This window comes from Schistocerca americana, chromosome 4 (assembly GCF_021461395.2).
Source record: "Schistocerca americana isolate TAMUIC-IGC-003095 chromosome 4, iqSchAmer2.1, whole genome shotgun sequence".
In the NCBI taxonomy this organism is placed as follows: domain Eukaryota; kingdom Metazoa; phylum Arthropoda; class Insecta; order Orthoptera; family Acrididae; genus Schistocerca; species Schistocerca americana.
This window is the reverse complement of record NC_060122.1, coordinates 378510517-378526888: the sequence shown is the minus strand read 5'-3', so window position 1 is coordinate 378526888 and position 16372 is coordinate 378510517. Positions and strand designations below refer to the sequence as shown.

At 44.5% G+C, this 16372-nt stretch overlaps 1 protein-coding gene across 1 annotated transcript in view; it reads right to left on the bottom strand.

The window, feature by feature from the left end:
* Positions 1-13027, bottom strand: part of LOC124612881 — a 201065-nt gene extending 188038 nt beyond the window's left edge. Inside the window, exon 1 of the mRNA XM_047141328.1 lies at positions 12886-13027. Coding sequence (XP_046997284.1) covers positions 12886-13002 — 117 coding nt within the window. The 5' untranslated portion in view covers positions 13003-13027. The remainder of the gene's footprint in view (positions 1-12885) is intronic.
* Between the last annotated feature and the right edge of the window lie 3345 nt (positions 13028-16372).

Here is a 16372-nt window from a genome sequence, read left to right as displayed (position 1 = left end):
TATATATATATATATATATATATATATCCTTTTCTTCTACCGTTCGCGTTATGCTTACAGTTAAGCGTGAAGTCGCTATCGCAAACAGAGGCACATGCTTCTCGCTGGTTCGCCAGGTGTGTCGCCAGCGATCTGAGGAATGTCGCCACGCACTCAGCCACTACCGAGAACACTACATATCACTGGCGGGCTTACCCAGTGCGCGGGGGCTGACGCCACCGAATAGCGGAGGGTCCGGATGTGCCATGCAAGCTTACGCTTTATTCATATCTTGTTCGAGCTTTCACGTGAATGCCAGCAACAGAGCCGACGAATACTCACTTGTCCGTATGCGGAATCTGTCGGAATCGATTCACAGAAACTGCGGTGTAAATGCACTATTTGAGCAAAACCATCCGGACACCCCTGCGTAATGCGGAAATAAGCACTAGATGTCAGGGCCCGCAAATATCAAAGCAGGCGAGGAGTGCTGTGTTGTCAGCACACAGAAGCAGTACAGAAGCTGTAAGGTCTGTGGCTTCGAGCGCAGGCTAGTCAGTGGATGTACTCGGAGTAACAAATCCATGGGGCGGGGGGGGGGGGGGGGGGGGGGGCGGCTTCTGAAGCTGTCCAACCCTATTGCTGGTGAAGCCATTGTAGATGTGTGAGGAACAACCATAGCTAAACCAAGACCAGGTAAAGCTCACGCAGTGATTGAGAAGGACCGTTGTGCATCGCTGCGGATAGTTGTAAAATATCGCATGAAATAAGCGCAAGCAATCACTCGTGAGTTCCAGAAGTACCACTAAGTAGAACAGTTAGCACAATGACTATGCGTAGACTGTTAAAAAGGATGGGCCGGCCGCAGTGGCCGAGCGGTTCTAGGCGCTTGTCTGGAACCGTGCGACCGCTACGGTCCCAGGTTCGAATCCTGCCTCGGGCATGCATGTGTGTGATGTCATTAGGTTAGTTGGTTTAAGTAGTTCTAAGTTCTATGGGACTGATGACCTCAGATGTTAAGTCCCATAGTGCTCAGAGCCATTTGAACCATTTTGAAAAAGAATGGATTATTATGGTCAAGCAGCCCCTCACAAGCCACACATTTCTATCTGTGGTAACCCATCAAGGAAAGTGGGACTACAGCCAGACAGGAAGTAATTGAATAATGTTAAAAAAACAGCGGCTGTATTTGAATACAGATCTTTTATTCTTTTTAATACATGCTACCAGTTTCGACACCCCATAGTGTCGAAACTGGTAGCATTTGTTAGATAGAATAAACGACGTTGGATTCGAATACAGCCACTTGTTTTGCTAACATTATTCAAGTACACACTTCTGTAGTCAGTGGTAAGTGATGCTTGAGGTGCGACAAAGAGCGGCACAACTGGACAGTGAAAGGGCAGTTTGGAGCAAAGGGCGATTTGGAGTTACAACTCACGCTATACCCTATGGGAATCAAATAGAAGTGTTTGGGTCTGGCGAATGCCTGGGCAATCTTAACCTGCCATGGTCTGTTGTGAAAACAGTGAAGTACGGAGGAAGTAGTCTTATTTTTGGACAATATGGTTGTGGAGATGAAGCAGCGATTAGAATGATTTATCAATTATTCAAAAACAGTCTTAATCGCATTTATTATTATTATACCGCCAACCGGTTCAACCCGACGTAGGGGTCATCTTCTGGGCGTTTACACCATTGGTCGACTGCTGGTGGTGTCACTCCTGTCTACATAACTGTTTCCTGCTGTTATGTAGACAGGAGTGACACCACCAGCAGTCGACCAATGGTTTAAACGCCCAGAAGATGACCCCTACGTCGGGTTGAACCGGTTGGCGGTATAATAATAATAAATGCCATTAAGACTGATTTTGAATAATATATAGTATTATGGTATGGAAGGACTGTTTTCGGCGGTCGGTGTGTTGTCTCGTTACTGCGCTTGGGAAAACGCCAATTGCAGAAGGATATGAACATATTTTTAAAGCATTCTGTGCAGCGTACAGTAGAGGAATAGTTCAGAGGCGATGATTGTATCAGCATGGCTGTGAACCCTGTCAGAAAACGGCATCTGTGAGGCAATGGTTTGTGGACGTGAGTTAGAACGTGGACTTCCCTCCAGACCCCAGCGTTCTCTGTTTCCGACTTTTGAGGAAGAATAGGCTGCCATTCTTCTACGAGACATTCAGACACATCACTGATAGCATCCGCACCAGAGTTCAAGACGTTAAAGGCGAAGGGTCGACACACCGAATATTAATGTCCACTAGTAGTTGTCCGGATACATTTGATCAGATAGTGAAAAAAATGTTCAAATGTGTGTGAAATCTTACGGGACTTAACTGCTAAGGTCATCAGTCCCTAAGCTTACACATTACTTAATCTAAATTATCCTAAGGACAAATGCCCCATGCCCGAGGGAGGACTCGAACCTCCGCCGGGACCAGCTGCACTGTCCATGACTGCAGCGCCTCAGACCGCTCGGCTAATCCCGCGCGGTCTAAGATAGTGAGCATCAGGACAACGCCACTAGGAATTTTAGCCTCTCGTCCTGAGGATGCATGTGGGATCTTAACAACTGCACCACCTCTCTTGGTATCGAAGACAGAAAGTGAGGTAAACACGTTTGTCATCTAGTTCTGGTCTGCATGAGTGCTGGTGCTGGTCGGAAAGGAACGAGATACGGTGACATCGACCGGCGCCAAGCGGCTGGACCTGACAAGAGATGCCTGGGATGCGGGCCATCGGCAGTGTGTCGTGGTGTCAGTGACGCGTTGATCAACGCCGACATCTGTAAGTGGGAGGGTCATGGGCTCGCCGCTTGAGTCAGCTGGCGACGTCACGCGAGACGCAACTGCGTGCTGATTCATTCATTCGCTCCTCGACCTCCCAGACGACACCGCCTCCTCTGACTGCGCCCACGCGAGAAAGTCGTGAAGTCGCATTCCCGCATAAAATACGCTTCCGGGGAAGAGCTATCCTAAAGAATGTCTTCTTCATAAAAACGACGCCATCAGACGAAACATTCTTCAGTTTGATTCAAGGGCGGTGACATTTCTGACCCACACGCATATTGTGAACCACTTATGGCTAAATGTTAAAGCACTTGTACCGTGTGTTTCAATCGTTTTTCCCTAAATTTTAAGTATAAAGAACAATTAAATGAAAACCGAACACCCGCCACAACGGGACCAGGGAATGGTTCCATTCGAAAGTAGTCACTACAGGCATTAATACATTTATTCCATTGCGAGGCGAGACGATCATATGGGATTGGTTCCCAAGTATGTGAATGGCTCGAAGACTTCTTAAGTAATAGAACCCAGTGCGTTGTCCTCGATGGTGGGTGTTCATCGGAGGTGAGGGTATCATGTGGAGTGCCCCAGTGGTAGGTCCGCTGTTGTTTCCTATCTACATAAATGATCTTTTGGATAGGGTGGATAGCAATGTGCGGCTGTTTGCTGATGATGCTGTGGTGTACGGGAAGGTCTCGTCGTTGAGTGACTGCAGGAGGATACAAGATGACTCGGACAGCATTTGTGATTGGTGTAAAAAATGGCAGCTAACTCTAAACATAGATAAATGTAAATTAATGCAGATGAATAGGAAAAAGAATCCCGAAATGTTTGAATACTCCATTAGTAGTGTAGCGCTTGACACAGTCACGTCGATTAAATATTTGGGCGTAACATTGCAGAGTGATATGAGGTGGGACAAGCATGTAATGGCAGTTGTGGGGAAGGTGGATGGTCGTCTTCGGTTCATTGGTAGAATTTTGGAAAGATGTGGTTCATCTGTAAAGGAGACCTATTCTTGAGTACTGCTCGAGTGTTTGGGATCACTATCAGGTCGGATTGAGGGAGGACATAGAAGCAATTCAGAGGCAGGCTGCTAGATTTGTTACTGGTAGGTTTGATCATCACGCGAGTGGTACGGAAATGCTTCAGGAACTCGGGTGGAAGTCCCTAGAGGAAAGGAGGTTTTCTTTCCGTGAATCGCTACTGAGGAAATTTAGAGAACCAGCGTTTCAGGCTGACTGCAGCACAATTTTACTGCCGTCAACTTATATTTTGCGGAAAGACCACAAAGATAAGATAAGAGAGATTAGGGCTCGTACAGAGGCATATAGGCAGTCATTTTTCGCTCGTTCTGTTTGGGAGTTGAACAGGGAGAGAAGATGCTAGTTGTGGTACGAGGTACCCTCCGCCACGCACCGTATGGTGGATTGCGGGGTATGTATGTAGATGTAGATCAATTCCTGTCTCGTAGTACGCGGTCGGCCGCTGACGAATCCACAGCCGCACCCACTCTTGCACTTCCTCGCCGAAAAGAAACCAAGGTCCACGCAAGTCTATCTTCAGGTCGCCAGACATGTAAAAATCGCACGGTGAAAGTTGCGGGCTGTATGGGGGATGTTGCAGTGTTTCCCAATCAAAACGCTGAAGAGTGGCCTTCGTCCGATTGGGAGTATCGGGGTGGGCTTTATATTGAAACAGGATGATTCCGTCTGACAACATTCCTAGGCGTTTTGACTTTAGGACGCGTCGCGGTTTATGCAAAGTGACTTCAGAACGCTGCGCACTGATTGTGGTTCCACACCCAAGGAAGTGGAAGAGAAGAAGGGACTGTGCAGTGGAAGAAAGAGATCAGGCCCTTACCGAAACTTATGTGAAGAGCTTTGGATTTCTCTATCGGGGGGAGATGTGGGATGTGTCCACCGTTCGCTTTGCCGTTTACCCTCGGTCTGTCGGAATGCTGTCGGCGGAACCATCCTGTTCCACGATAACGCCCACCCCCACACTGTCAATCGGACATAAGCTACGGTTCAGCGATTTGGTTGCTATTCACTGCAAACATCCCGGCTCTTTCACCGCGTGGTTTTCACATCTTTAGCAACCTGACGAAAGACGTACTTGGTCGTCGGTTTCAGTCGGACGAGGAAGAGCAAGAGCGGGTGCGGATGTGGATCCGTTAGCGGCCGACAGCGTTTTACGAAACAGAAATTTATCGTCTCTTCCCCCAGTGGGATAAAGATTTTAGCGCGTGTGGTGATTACGTTGGAACGGAATCATCCCTTGTTCCCGTTGGCTGGTGTCCGGTTTTCATTTGACTGCCGCTCACACATACAACGGACCAGATATAAGATTGCGAACATCTGTTTTAAACATTTCAGCAACAAGAAGCGGCTGCAATAAATGAGCTTCAGCTATGACGGATTAGATGGTCTTTTTGCCGGTGATTGTACATGCTGAAATAATGTGAAAATCAAATGGGTGGAAAGGGACAGTAACACCAACAAACAGAAGTTCGTTGACTGTAAGAATTTGGTTGAACCGGCATTTACCAAACAAGCGAGAGCGTGTGCGTGGATTGTTTGTGTTTGGTGTGTGTTACGGGCGCTCAACGACGGGGTTATCAGCCCCCTTACACCCATTAAAAGACAGCCGCTGTGACTGAGCGGTTCTAGGCGCTTCAGTCCGGAACCACGCGGCTGCTACGGTCGCAGGTTCGAATCCTGCCTCGGGCATGGATGTGTGTGATGTCTTTAGGTTAGCTAGGTTTAAGTACTTCTAAGTTTAGGGGACCTCAGATGTTAAGTCCCATAGTGCTTAGAGCCATTTGAACACAAATTAAAAGAATGGCTCTGAGCACTATGGGACTCAACTGCTGAGGTCATTAGTCCCCTAGAACTTAGAACTAGTTAAACCTAACTAACCTAAGGACATCACAAACATCCATGCCCGAGGCAGGATTCGAACCTGCGACCGTAGCGGTCTTGCGGTTCCAGACTGCAGCGCCTTTAACCGCACGGCCACTTCGGCCGGCAAATTAAAAGAAACGAATGTGGAAAACACATGAGTAAAATGTGCTCATACACGCTAAGACAACGAGAAAGAATTTTGGAAATTTGTGCTAAGATCTTATGGGAACACTACTGAGACCATCGGTCCCTAAGCTTACACACTACTTAAACTAACTTACGCTAAGGACAACACACACACACACACACACACACAAATGTTCAAATGTTTGTGAAATCTTATGGGACTTAACTGCTAAGGTCATCAGTCCCTAAGCTTACACTCTACTTAACCTAAATTATCTTAAGTACAAACACGCACACACCCATGCCCGAGGGAGGACTCGAACCTCCGCCGGGATCACCTGCACAGTCCATGACTGCAGCGCCGCAGACCGCTCGGCTAATCCCGCGCGGCACACACACACACATACCCATGCCCGAGGGAGGACTCGAACCTCCGACGGGGGCAGCCGCGCGGACCGTGACAAGGCGCCCTAGAGAGCGCGGCTAGCTCGTGCAAAGAGAAAGAATTAAAGATGCTATACATGAGAATAAAACACAAGTAAAACGAGAAAGGAGCTAAAAGGAATGCACAGGAAAATGTGACTGGTTGGCCACTTACTTCAAATATGGGCGAGCAAGTTACCCTGTGAACAAATTAAAACCTTCTCCCTGAACGTAAAGCCGGCCGGTGTGGCCAAGCGGTTCTAGGCGCTTCAGTGTGGAACCGCGGGACCGCTACAGTCGCAGGTTCGAATCCTGCCTCGGGCATGGATGTGTGTGATGTCCTTAGGTTAGTTAGGTTTAAGTAGTTCTAAGTTCTAGGGGACTGATGACCTCAGATGTTAAGTCCCATAGTACTCAGAGCCATTTGAACCTAAACGTAAAAACGTTGGACAATTCACAAAACTTTAAAACTCTAGCCAGATTCGTTTGATTATCGTCTGAAATAGATTGCAGATCCGTCAGCAAATCCGCCGCGGACCACTGGTCGTAAAATAAAACGCTGTCCAACAAAAGGTGGCGCATAGTGATCTGCACGCCACGAGCATCATACATTGGAGGGTCCTCTCGTCGGAGTAAGAATCCATGCGTCATAGGGCTGTGGCCTATGCGGCGAAGAGTAAGGACCTCGTACCGTCAACATTGCTGGAAGGAAGTTCGCCACGGCCGAGTTGTGGGCTTTACCACATGGCGCTTGTTGTCCATCACTTCCAGTCGGTCGTCTTCCCATCGACGCATAACTGTACCTCAACAGCGAGGTGATAGCATGCATGGGGATTTTCAGCACATATCTATTTTCGTTAAATTTTTGAAACCATTAAATGTTTTAATAACAGCTGTGGTGACAACAAAACCAGGCCTTGACATATTGAGAATTTAATTAATTGTTTGCCGTGCGTAAAATTTATTACGGTATCAGATGTGAGAGAGGTGACACACTTTGAAATTTAAAATTTTCCCGGCGAACTGAATCTTCGAAAAGATTACTGGATTGCTGCCGGTCGTCGTAAACTTCATACCACGGTATTTCAACTGGACACCTGCCAGTCCTCTTCAGGTGAGCCATCGAAGATTTCAGCCGTCCGTCTTCCATGGCTCACCTGAGGATGACTGGCCAGTGTCCAGTTGAAATACCGTGGAGTGACGTTTACGACGACCGGCTGCAGTCCAGAAATCTATTCGAATAGGTGACATACTCCTTAATGAAAATTAGTAATTTGACAACAATGCAGTGAAACATTAAGGAAAAAATATCGCAAATCTGTTGTTACGGACTTTAGTACAAATATTGGTTTGATGCAGACTTATTTTGTTTTCTGTCCCTTTCATAACTACGGCAACCTATAGCCAGTTGAATATGGTTACAGCAGAAAAAAAGAAAAGCAGCGAAACTGCAGCCATACAATCCTGCAATCGACCCTACTTTAGAGAATAAAACACCAAAGTTTTGTGGCACAACTTTACAGAGACAAATTAAAAGATACTGAATGAACCAAACGCGCTGATGACAGACGTTACAGAATATATCCGCCGAACACCGCGGCTGCGTATAAGCGTCGCGTTTGCACAGGAAGGAAGAGCAGTTTTCGCCAAGGATATGGCACATGCGATCTGTCGCAAACCTGAACCGTATGCGACAAATCGAAAAGATATGGGCTCATGTGTCGGGCATCACGTGTATTCATTTAATTGTGTAATGATTCTCGTTACTAATGACCAAATGAGATGAAGATCAGCTTTGACAATAAAAGCGCCCATTCTGTTGTAGCGAAACTAAAAACTGCGATGTATTTAGTTGCCCATGCGACCAATCGATAGGAACTACAAACTGGATGGAGCTCCTGGAGAGATCTCCACAAGCGACCACTGTGCTTTGAAAATAGTTGACTGCCTATAGTTTATCAAACTGAAGGTGTATTTCTCAAAACTGATACGTGAAAGACGGAAATAGCGCCAGCAACGGTGTAGCTACATACTGGAAAGAGCTAGCTGGTGAATCACGCCAACTGCAGGGAGAGCATAAACTGTTATCACGTTAGCGACTAACACTACACTGATTCAGCGTTCTAAGAAATTAAACAACCGTACTCGATAGCTTCGGATCAAGCCGTCATTCTTGCTCTTCCTGGCTACATCCAGATCATTACGAAAACATTATTGAATTAAGTTTCTACACTGACAGTTTTTTTTCCAAGCTGCTGCATCAGATACTCACCAGACAATATACGCTGTTAAACACCCTAGTAACTATGCGGCAACATTTTCAATTAAAGTCCACGAATTCTCACAATGTTTCAAGAGAGAAATCATTACCATCCATTTTGATCGAGGGTCTTCCAGTAGACATGGACATTAAATACATAAATTCCTTCTTACCCAAAGGCCGCACCTTCTCCTTTCGTTTGAGTTTTCTATTCGTGGTTAACAACTTCCTGCAGATCGTACCAGTTATCGGGTTAGAATCCCTGGTTTTCACAGGGAACACCTAATTCTTAACGATTGAGTTATATATTCTCTGCCTCACAGCTTCAGATGTACCACTATCTGTCTCTACTTCCCAAAATTCACAGAATCTCTCTGCTATATTGTGCTGGATTAGCGCACATTGAAAAATGAATATCAGAGGGAAATGCCGTAGCAACAAACCTAGGCATTATTTCTAAAATGAAAGCCAGGTGGATCTGAGTGACGGTCCGGTACACAGCTTTAATGTACGTGTAGCAGAATGGGCATAAAGAATTGCGAAAATAAACCTGGGGAGCCAAAATCGACTACTTGAAAGAGGCTTACCTCCCATATACTCAGAAAAAACGAGGTAATACACGTACGTTAAGAAGAACTGGCCCGAAAAGTGTTTCCAGAATCTCGTGACAACAAAACCCAAGCAGCAAAGAGATAGATTCAATGTCTGAACAACGGACATTTTCATCATCATCGCATCTTCCGGGGCAGTGCTGTACTAGCTCTTCTGCCTTTCCATCCACCCGCTTCTGTATGTGACTTCAGGAACAACTATACGTAGTGCGTAGAGATTTCTTAGTAGGCTACGTCGACACTACAGAGTCAGCTGATAAGTCTCACATCCTACATCGAAAACTGCCCAAGTGTGTGTGTGTGTGTGTGTGTGTGTGTGTGTGTGTGTGTGTGTGCGTGCGTGGAATACCTGGTTAGACTGACAGGGGTCGTAGCGTGTATGAAAGCAAGACTGCGCTAATGGTTCCAGCAGCTGTCCAACTGGAGCAAGAACCAGCACTCAGAGAAAGACGCCGAACATCTTCCGGAAATTTATTAGGAAATTCCAAGAAACTATTTTCAGGACGAAAACAATATTCTTCAACACCCGACGAAGCTCTAAGGATAAAATTTGGATGATAACGTCTCGTATAGCGATTTATAACAAGTTACTGTTCCAGTGCCTCATACTTGAATAGAAGGGGAAGAAGCCTTCATTTAATGTATGGGTGATCGGTGATTACGTGCTAATTCCCTTGTCGGTCCTTAGATTTCTTCCTTACGAATTATCAGTGGTGTTCCCCTTCGCGCCGGTTTGTTAAAGTGAAAAATGGAGAGTTGCATCGTCCTGAGGAGTCAGCGTTAAATTCTAGGAACCCTTGAAGAGCCGTTAAGTTGGTTCAAACGCTGAAGTGTGAATTCCCTAGTAATCAAGTGGAAAGATCAGAAGAAGATAACGGCTCACCACTGTCATTACGACCATATCTAGTGAACTAATGCTGTGTTCAGACCAAGTTACAGGTAGAGGTTGGTTGGTTTGGGGGAAGAGACCAAACAGCGAGGTCATCGGCCTCATCGGGTTAGGGAAGGACGGAGAAGGAAGTCGGCCGTGCCCTTTGAAAGGAACCATCCCGGCATTTGCCTGGAGTGATTTAGGGAAATCACGGAAAACCTAAATCAGGATGGCCGGACGCGGGATTGAACCGTCGTCCTCCCGAATGCGAGTCCATTGTGCTTACAGGTAGAGAAAGGTCGTAACTTTACCTACCAAGCCACCTGACCTGTACGTAACCTCAGCGTTGCTCAGTGAAAAGGGATTCCACTAGATTCTGGTTTCTACTAAAATATACTATACAGCGGATTTCTGTTCCGATCGCACATGTGCATCTTTTGACGTGCTACCACCGCCACTATATTTGGACCTAGGTTGCGCTTCATCAGGCCTCAAGCTAACAGACTGAAAGTGTAAAAATTGACTATACGTGTGATCCACGGTAACATATCTTGGAATAATGCAATACATCACCGACTACTCTTTTTATTACATCTTACGGCGTTTTTCGAAGCAAGAGGCAGAGAAAAACACTTGGCTGCAGCCATCTAGTAGTTACGAATACGGTCGCTTCTGGGATGACTGTTACAACGCACAAAATTATGTAGCCTGTATAGCAAATACAATGACTATGTCAAAGTACGAGAAGTGAAAGCGGCGAAAACGTGTATGTATACGACATAGAGTATACAGATACCGACTGTTAGTCCATTCCTGCGATTTGTGAATCGGACACACTTGCACAGAATCTTGGAGCTTAGAATTGAGTGCCAAGGCATAACCAAGGCCTATAATACCTCCTAAACAGTGAAAATCTCGATATCTGCTGTATTATGACAGGCACTAGATGAACGGTGGTTAGCGTCCGCTACCGGCGCGGGAAGGGAGTCGGCAACAGGTAGCTTGCCCGGGGGCCGGGAAGGGCTCTGCTATTAACACACCCCACATTCCTCGCCAGCCGCCTCCAGGCACCCACAGAATAGTTAAGGCGGGAAGTCTGGTGTCAAAAAGGCCGACTTCTCTGAAACGAAGCCGCGGTACTTTGTCGCCGTGGTACAGACTGTTGTCGACAATTGTACTCACGTGCCTGCAGCCATCAATACAGAAGTTACGAGTATGATCGCTTCCATATTGATTGTTAAAAATAAAATCATCTTACGGAGTCAGTTACTTATTTCTAGCACGAGGAACGCATTCTGTTAAAGTCAGCTTATTACAAGCAGTGACTTGTCAGTACTCGGTACAGGATTTGATTCCGCAATGGGTTCAGTCCTGTTCCTGCGAGAAGCGTAGCGTCGCTGCCAGCATAAAGATGAAAAGTTCAAAAATGTAGAAGGAATGTCAGTTCATCCAGCGCGGAAACAAGTAACTCCATATAACCAAAGACTATCCAAGCTCGAAAATAACCTGACTTACTATTCTTGGAAAATATGAAGTGAAGTCAGAATTTAGAAAACGATGTGGACTCAGAAAATAATATTGGTTTAAAGTATGTGCTCAGGTGGAGCGACAGCTCGAAAACGGTCCTCATGATAGAAACAAATATTATATGACATCGTGGATGCGATTTGCTCAAGCCGGAGAATTACGCTACACATTTTTTCGTTATTGCACAATGAATTTAAGTAAAACAATATCATAACAAATTGAAACAAGGAGAACATTAAGAATGAGGGCTGTTTCACGATTTTAGACCTCTCTGTCTTCATGCAGGTCTCATCGGCTGCTCTTTGCATAAATTGTAAAGTTTAAGTGCTATATATTCGCTGTAACACAAGAAACAAGTGCTCATACAAGGATGAAACATACCTTCTATGCGTATTATAACCGAGCAAGTTAGAAACTCGAACATCACTGGAATGGCACATTCCTGATACACATTCATTGTGCCGACCCCGTTGAAAAATGTATCCGCAAACGGCAACAACCAGGAAGATGTTGCAGCCAAGAGTAGATGATGAGATTGCCAGCTAGCAGGCCAGCTTTCATTGTCATTCTTGAAAGATGGTGTTGTATATTTAGCAGATTTAAAAAGACATTTGTAGAGAAACTACACCGACGTCGTATAATTTTGGAATACTGATAAAATAAGTCCTTGAGTAATTTATTGGCTCGGTATGAAATTATCATTCATAACGCATCCAAATGGGCAATTTACTAATCCTTACACAGTTTAGTAATACTTATGAATGGTATCCATTAGTAACACCGTTATATGGGAGGCGTGCAACAAATTTGAAAATATACAAATAATATGGGAAATTGTGTTTCGTTTTTCCGTCTCTGTCGATCTGAGAAACATGAAATCCTAAGAATAAGTAAAATTTACCGTTTCCATTTCCCGAAAAAAAAAGTACACTGAGTCACCACCTTGGAACAGTTTACTCAAAACTTTCCGAATAGCGAACGGAATGTGACAGTACGCTAACGCTGGAAATAGCTACAAATACAAACGTTCACAAAACAGCGCCAACAATTACGCGTTATGCACACTGTATTTCCTAGCGTAAACAAATGCTCTCGCTATTTGCTGGTATTCCTCAGTCATAAATACAAAATATGTAGTCACAGAATATGTAGAAATACTGTTAGTGCAAACTTGCACAGAAAAAAATTTTTCACCAAGAGATTTATAAAGGCCCTGCTACATAACTGTCGAAAATCCAACTAGTATTATACAACCATCGTCGAATTTGTATCATCGTACAGATTAACAACGTTCCAACAGCCAGTCAATACATTCGACTAAGATTTCCATTTCGTGTAATTAATTATAGCATTGAAGAAAGAAGCGTTAAATGTTTGTGAGAAATACCTGGCAGCATGCGGAACGCGTTGCGGTGCCTTCCTGACGCATGCGCGCTCGTTCGACGCGCGCCAGTGTTGGGGAGTCCAGCAGGAGCTGCGGCGTCTTCGGTTCCGTCACCAGCATCGCGATAGCCGGTTGCTGTCGCTACCGCGTCTGAAGCAAAACTGACTCTTGAGTGGCCACTGTTGCTCCACGCCCCACGCGCAGGCTGCGGCGCGCCGGCTGCTCGCAGCGCCCCTAGCGGATGCTCGCTCAACCTCTCTGAACGCGCCGGCACTTCCGATTGTTGGGATACGGGTATTTGCAGACACGCGAAGAAACTGCGTCTCACGAAAGCATGAATCACGCAACGGGGCTACTTCATAGATCTGTTCCGGTTATTTGAATTTAACTTGAGCTTTCAACAGACTACAGATAACAGTGGAAACACGATAATCACCTGTCAAATCTTAACAACTAACTTGGCCATATGGACTCGAATGGATGTTCATCTACGGAGAGGGGTACTTTTTCTTTCTCAAGTGGTTCCCAGAATAATTATTCTCAATCAGCTTGTTAAACTGTACTCTCACTGCGTAACTTACAGTGCGTTTGCTCCTCGCGCCATATTAAAAATCGATGAATAAATGTCATTGTTCTGGAGAGGCTGTACTTCCGTTCTGTGGAACAGTTACTTTCTCTAACCATTTTAAGAGGGCCTTCCAGCATGAAAAAATATTAAAAATCGTTCGTCCTTGATTTATCTAGATAACTGGTGGTATGGTTCTCCCATATCCGCTTCTAAAACCCAACACAAAAATCAATATCTCACGATAGTCCACATTAAAGGCTTTATGTACAGGTGACGAGCACAACTTTCTCTTGCCTCTTGTGGTCCACGATATGTTAAGAGGGAGAACAACCAACCGCATAATTACAATTAATGCTAAGTCATAGATGTGTCAGCAAGTATCCCGCAAAACTGAGTAACCTTTGCTTTTTCCTCGAATTAGGTTCCTCCTGAAATGTTTCTGATATCCACGAGGCGCTTAGATTTTAGCGAGGATTCTTTTTATATATTCGTTCGGCATATTACATTCTTTCCACTTCCTTGTTATTCATGATTCGGTCAGGTCACCTTTTTCCAAGCAACGACAATGACTCGAGTTCTTGAATTCTTGGTACGTTATGGAACATTCTCTGTTATGTGTTGTGAAACTAATTGGAAATTTGTAGTAAGTTTCTACGGAACCAAACTGCTGAGGTCATCGGTCCCTAGGCTTACACTCTCATTAACTTAAACTAACTTGCGGTAAGGACAAGACACACACCCATGACCGAGGAAGAACCCGAACCTCCGACGGGGGCGCGAACAGTGGCAAGGTGCCATTAGACGGCGCGGCTACCCGTCTCCGCGGAAAGTAATTCATCCTATTGTTATCGAATGTATTCCGCTAATGATCTAGTGTGTTTTTTTTTCTTAAAATAAATTTCAAATTTTCCTATATACGTGTAAATAAAAATTGGCTAGGTGGTAGCAGGACTGGGGATTCCGCATAAGCTTAATTATGTCTACAGACACTTCATTCACCCCGGGAATCGAGGATACCGACGATTTTTGCCTGTTATCGGCATTGATACTGGCAAGACATCAGTCCCAGGGATTCTAAGACTTTCGAGAATGTTTGAGTCGGGTAACAGATGATGGAAGAAATATTTATTTCCGTGTGATATAATTAAACATTAACAATTTTCGGATTTTTTCCTTTGGTTATAGTGTAAGACCTTGTTTGTCGCCAAATCTCGTGATTCTAGGTGCACGGGGAGTAACCCGTAGGTTTTGATGGGTGAATTTGCGAGTATCAAAATGTGTGAGATAAATCGCCTTATCTTCTGGCTGCATTGACTTAGAAGCTTACATTTATTACACTGCGAAATGTCTATAGACCTTAGTATGACATCAGTTTGAAATTGATATGTGTGCCCGTTCCAGAGAAAAAGGGGGCGTAACAAAAGGACGAACCGACAGACAGACGGACAAAAAAGGTGATCCTATAAGTGTTCCATTTTTAGCGACTGATGTACGCGTCCCTAAAAGTATAAACAATTATGCGTCTGTTATTTTATTTTATGGAGCTTAGGTACAGTTTTTGTGAAGCATTAGAACTACAATTTTCCAGCTGAATCAAAACAGCGTTTGAAAATAGTAGGATTTCGTAATCTATGAAATACTTTCCTTCCATTGTTGTTCGTAAATACTTCCTCTGTATGTTTTCATAATTTTCCTTCCCAAGTGATAAGTGGACTTCAGTTTCGTGTTAAAGAACATCATTTAGTTACAGAATAGGAAAAGATTATATTTCAAATTTCATACCGCACAGTTTCTCCAGTAATTAGGTTCAAATGGTTCTGAGCACTATGGGACTTAACTGCTGTGGTCATCAGTCCCCTAGAACTTAGAACTACTTAAACCTAACTAACCTAAGGACATCACACACATCCACGCCCGAGGCAGGATTCGAACCTGCGACCGTAGCAGTCGCCCGGTTCCAGACTGTAGCGCCTAGAACCGCTCGGCCACTCCGGCCGGCCAGTAATTAGGACAAGTCGTAGAACTCTACTTTTAGTTTTCTTCGAGTACGCTAGAGCACAATGTAATCTGGAAATCTCCCTGACAATTATTTAACGTAAAATACCACCTATCGTCTTAACTATTCATTTTGCTGATACAATACCGCCATAGGTTTCAAGAACACCAAGGGCAGTGAAGCAAGGTAGCCTTGCTACAGTATTCATCGCTCTTCAAGAGTCACTCACAGCAGTTTACTTCTAATAGTAATTGTATGTTGTTCTCGGCATTTCAGATTCTCAACATACATTGCGTAACACCGAGTAGTTCTGTGGCAATTTATTTCACTTCCATATATTCCTGAGATTATTTTGCTGTCGTTCTTTAGCACGTATGATGGTCTTTCCTGTGTGGCACATTTCTCAGTACTGAGGTAACAACAAAGCATATACGGAAATAAGTTTAACATATCTTGAAAGAAAGGAAAAAATAGATTGAAAACGATTACGAAAATTAGTGTTGATGTAACTTCTTTCTAAAGTCTTATTCATTACTATCACAAAACGCTTAGCGAAAATTTACGTAAATTTAGTTGTATGGTACGTGAAGAAGAAATGAATGAGTTTTTCTCGACACTTCTACTTATTTTAATGGAAGTAACTGTGAGGGAACCAAGCAATGGTTCAGAATGTTCAGTCTCTCAGATTTTAGAGAGAAGTTAGACGCCGAGGCACTGTGCAACTTGAGGAGTGTGTTACTGATAAGATCAGGAACTCATTAGTCTGGTAATGGTCTCTAATGTCACAAAGTTACCGAACGGAAAATTTGTTGTCTGCGTAATATCAAATAATTGTAGCGTACGTATTAAGTTCTGCAGTTGTAATATTCAAAGTATCACATATATACATGTGGAAACTAAGAGTACTTTCTTCAATCAACAGCGAG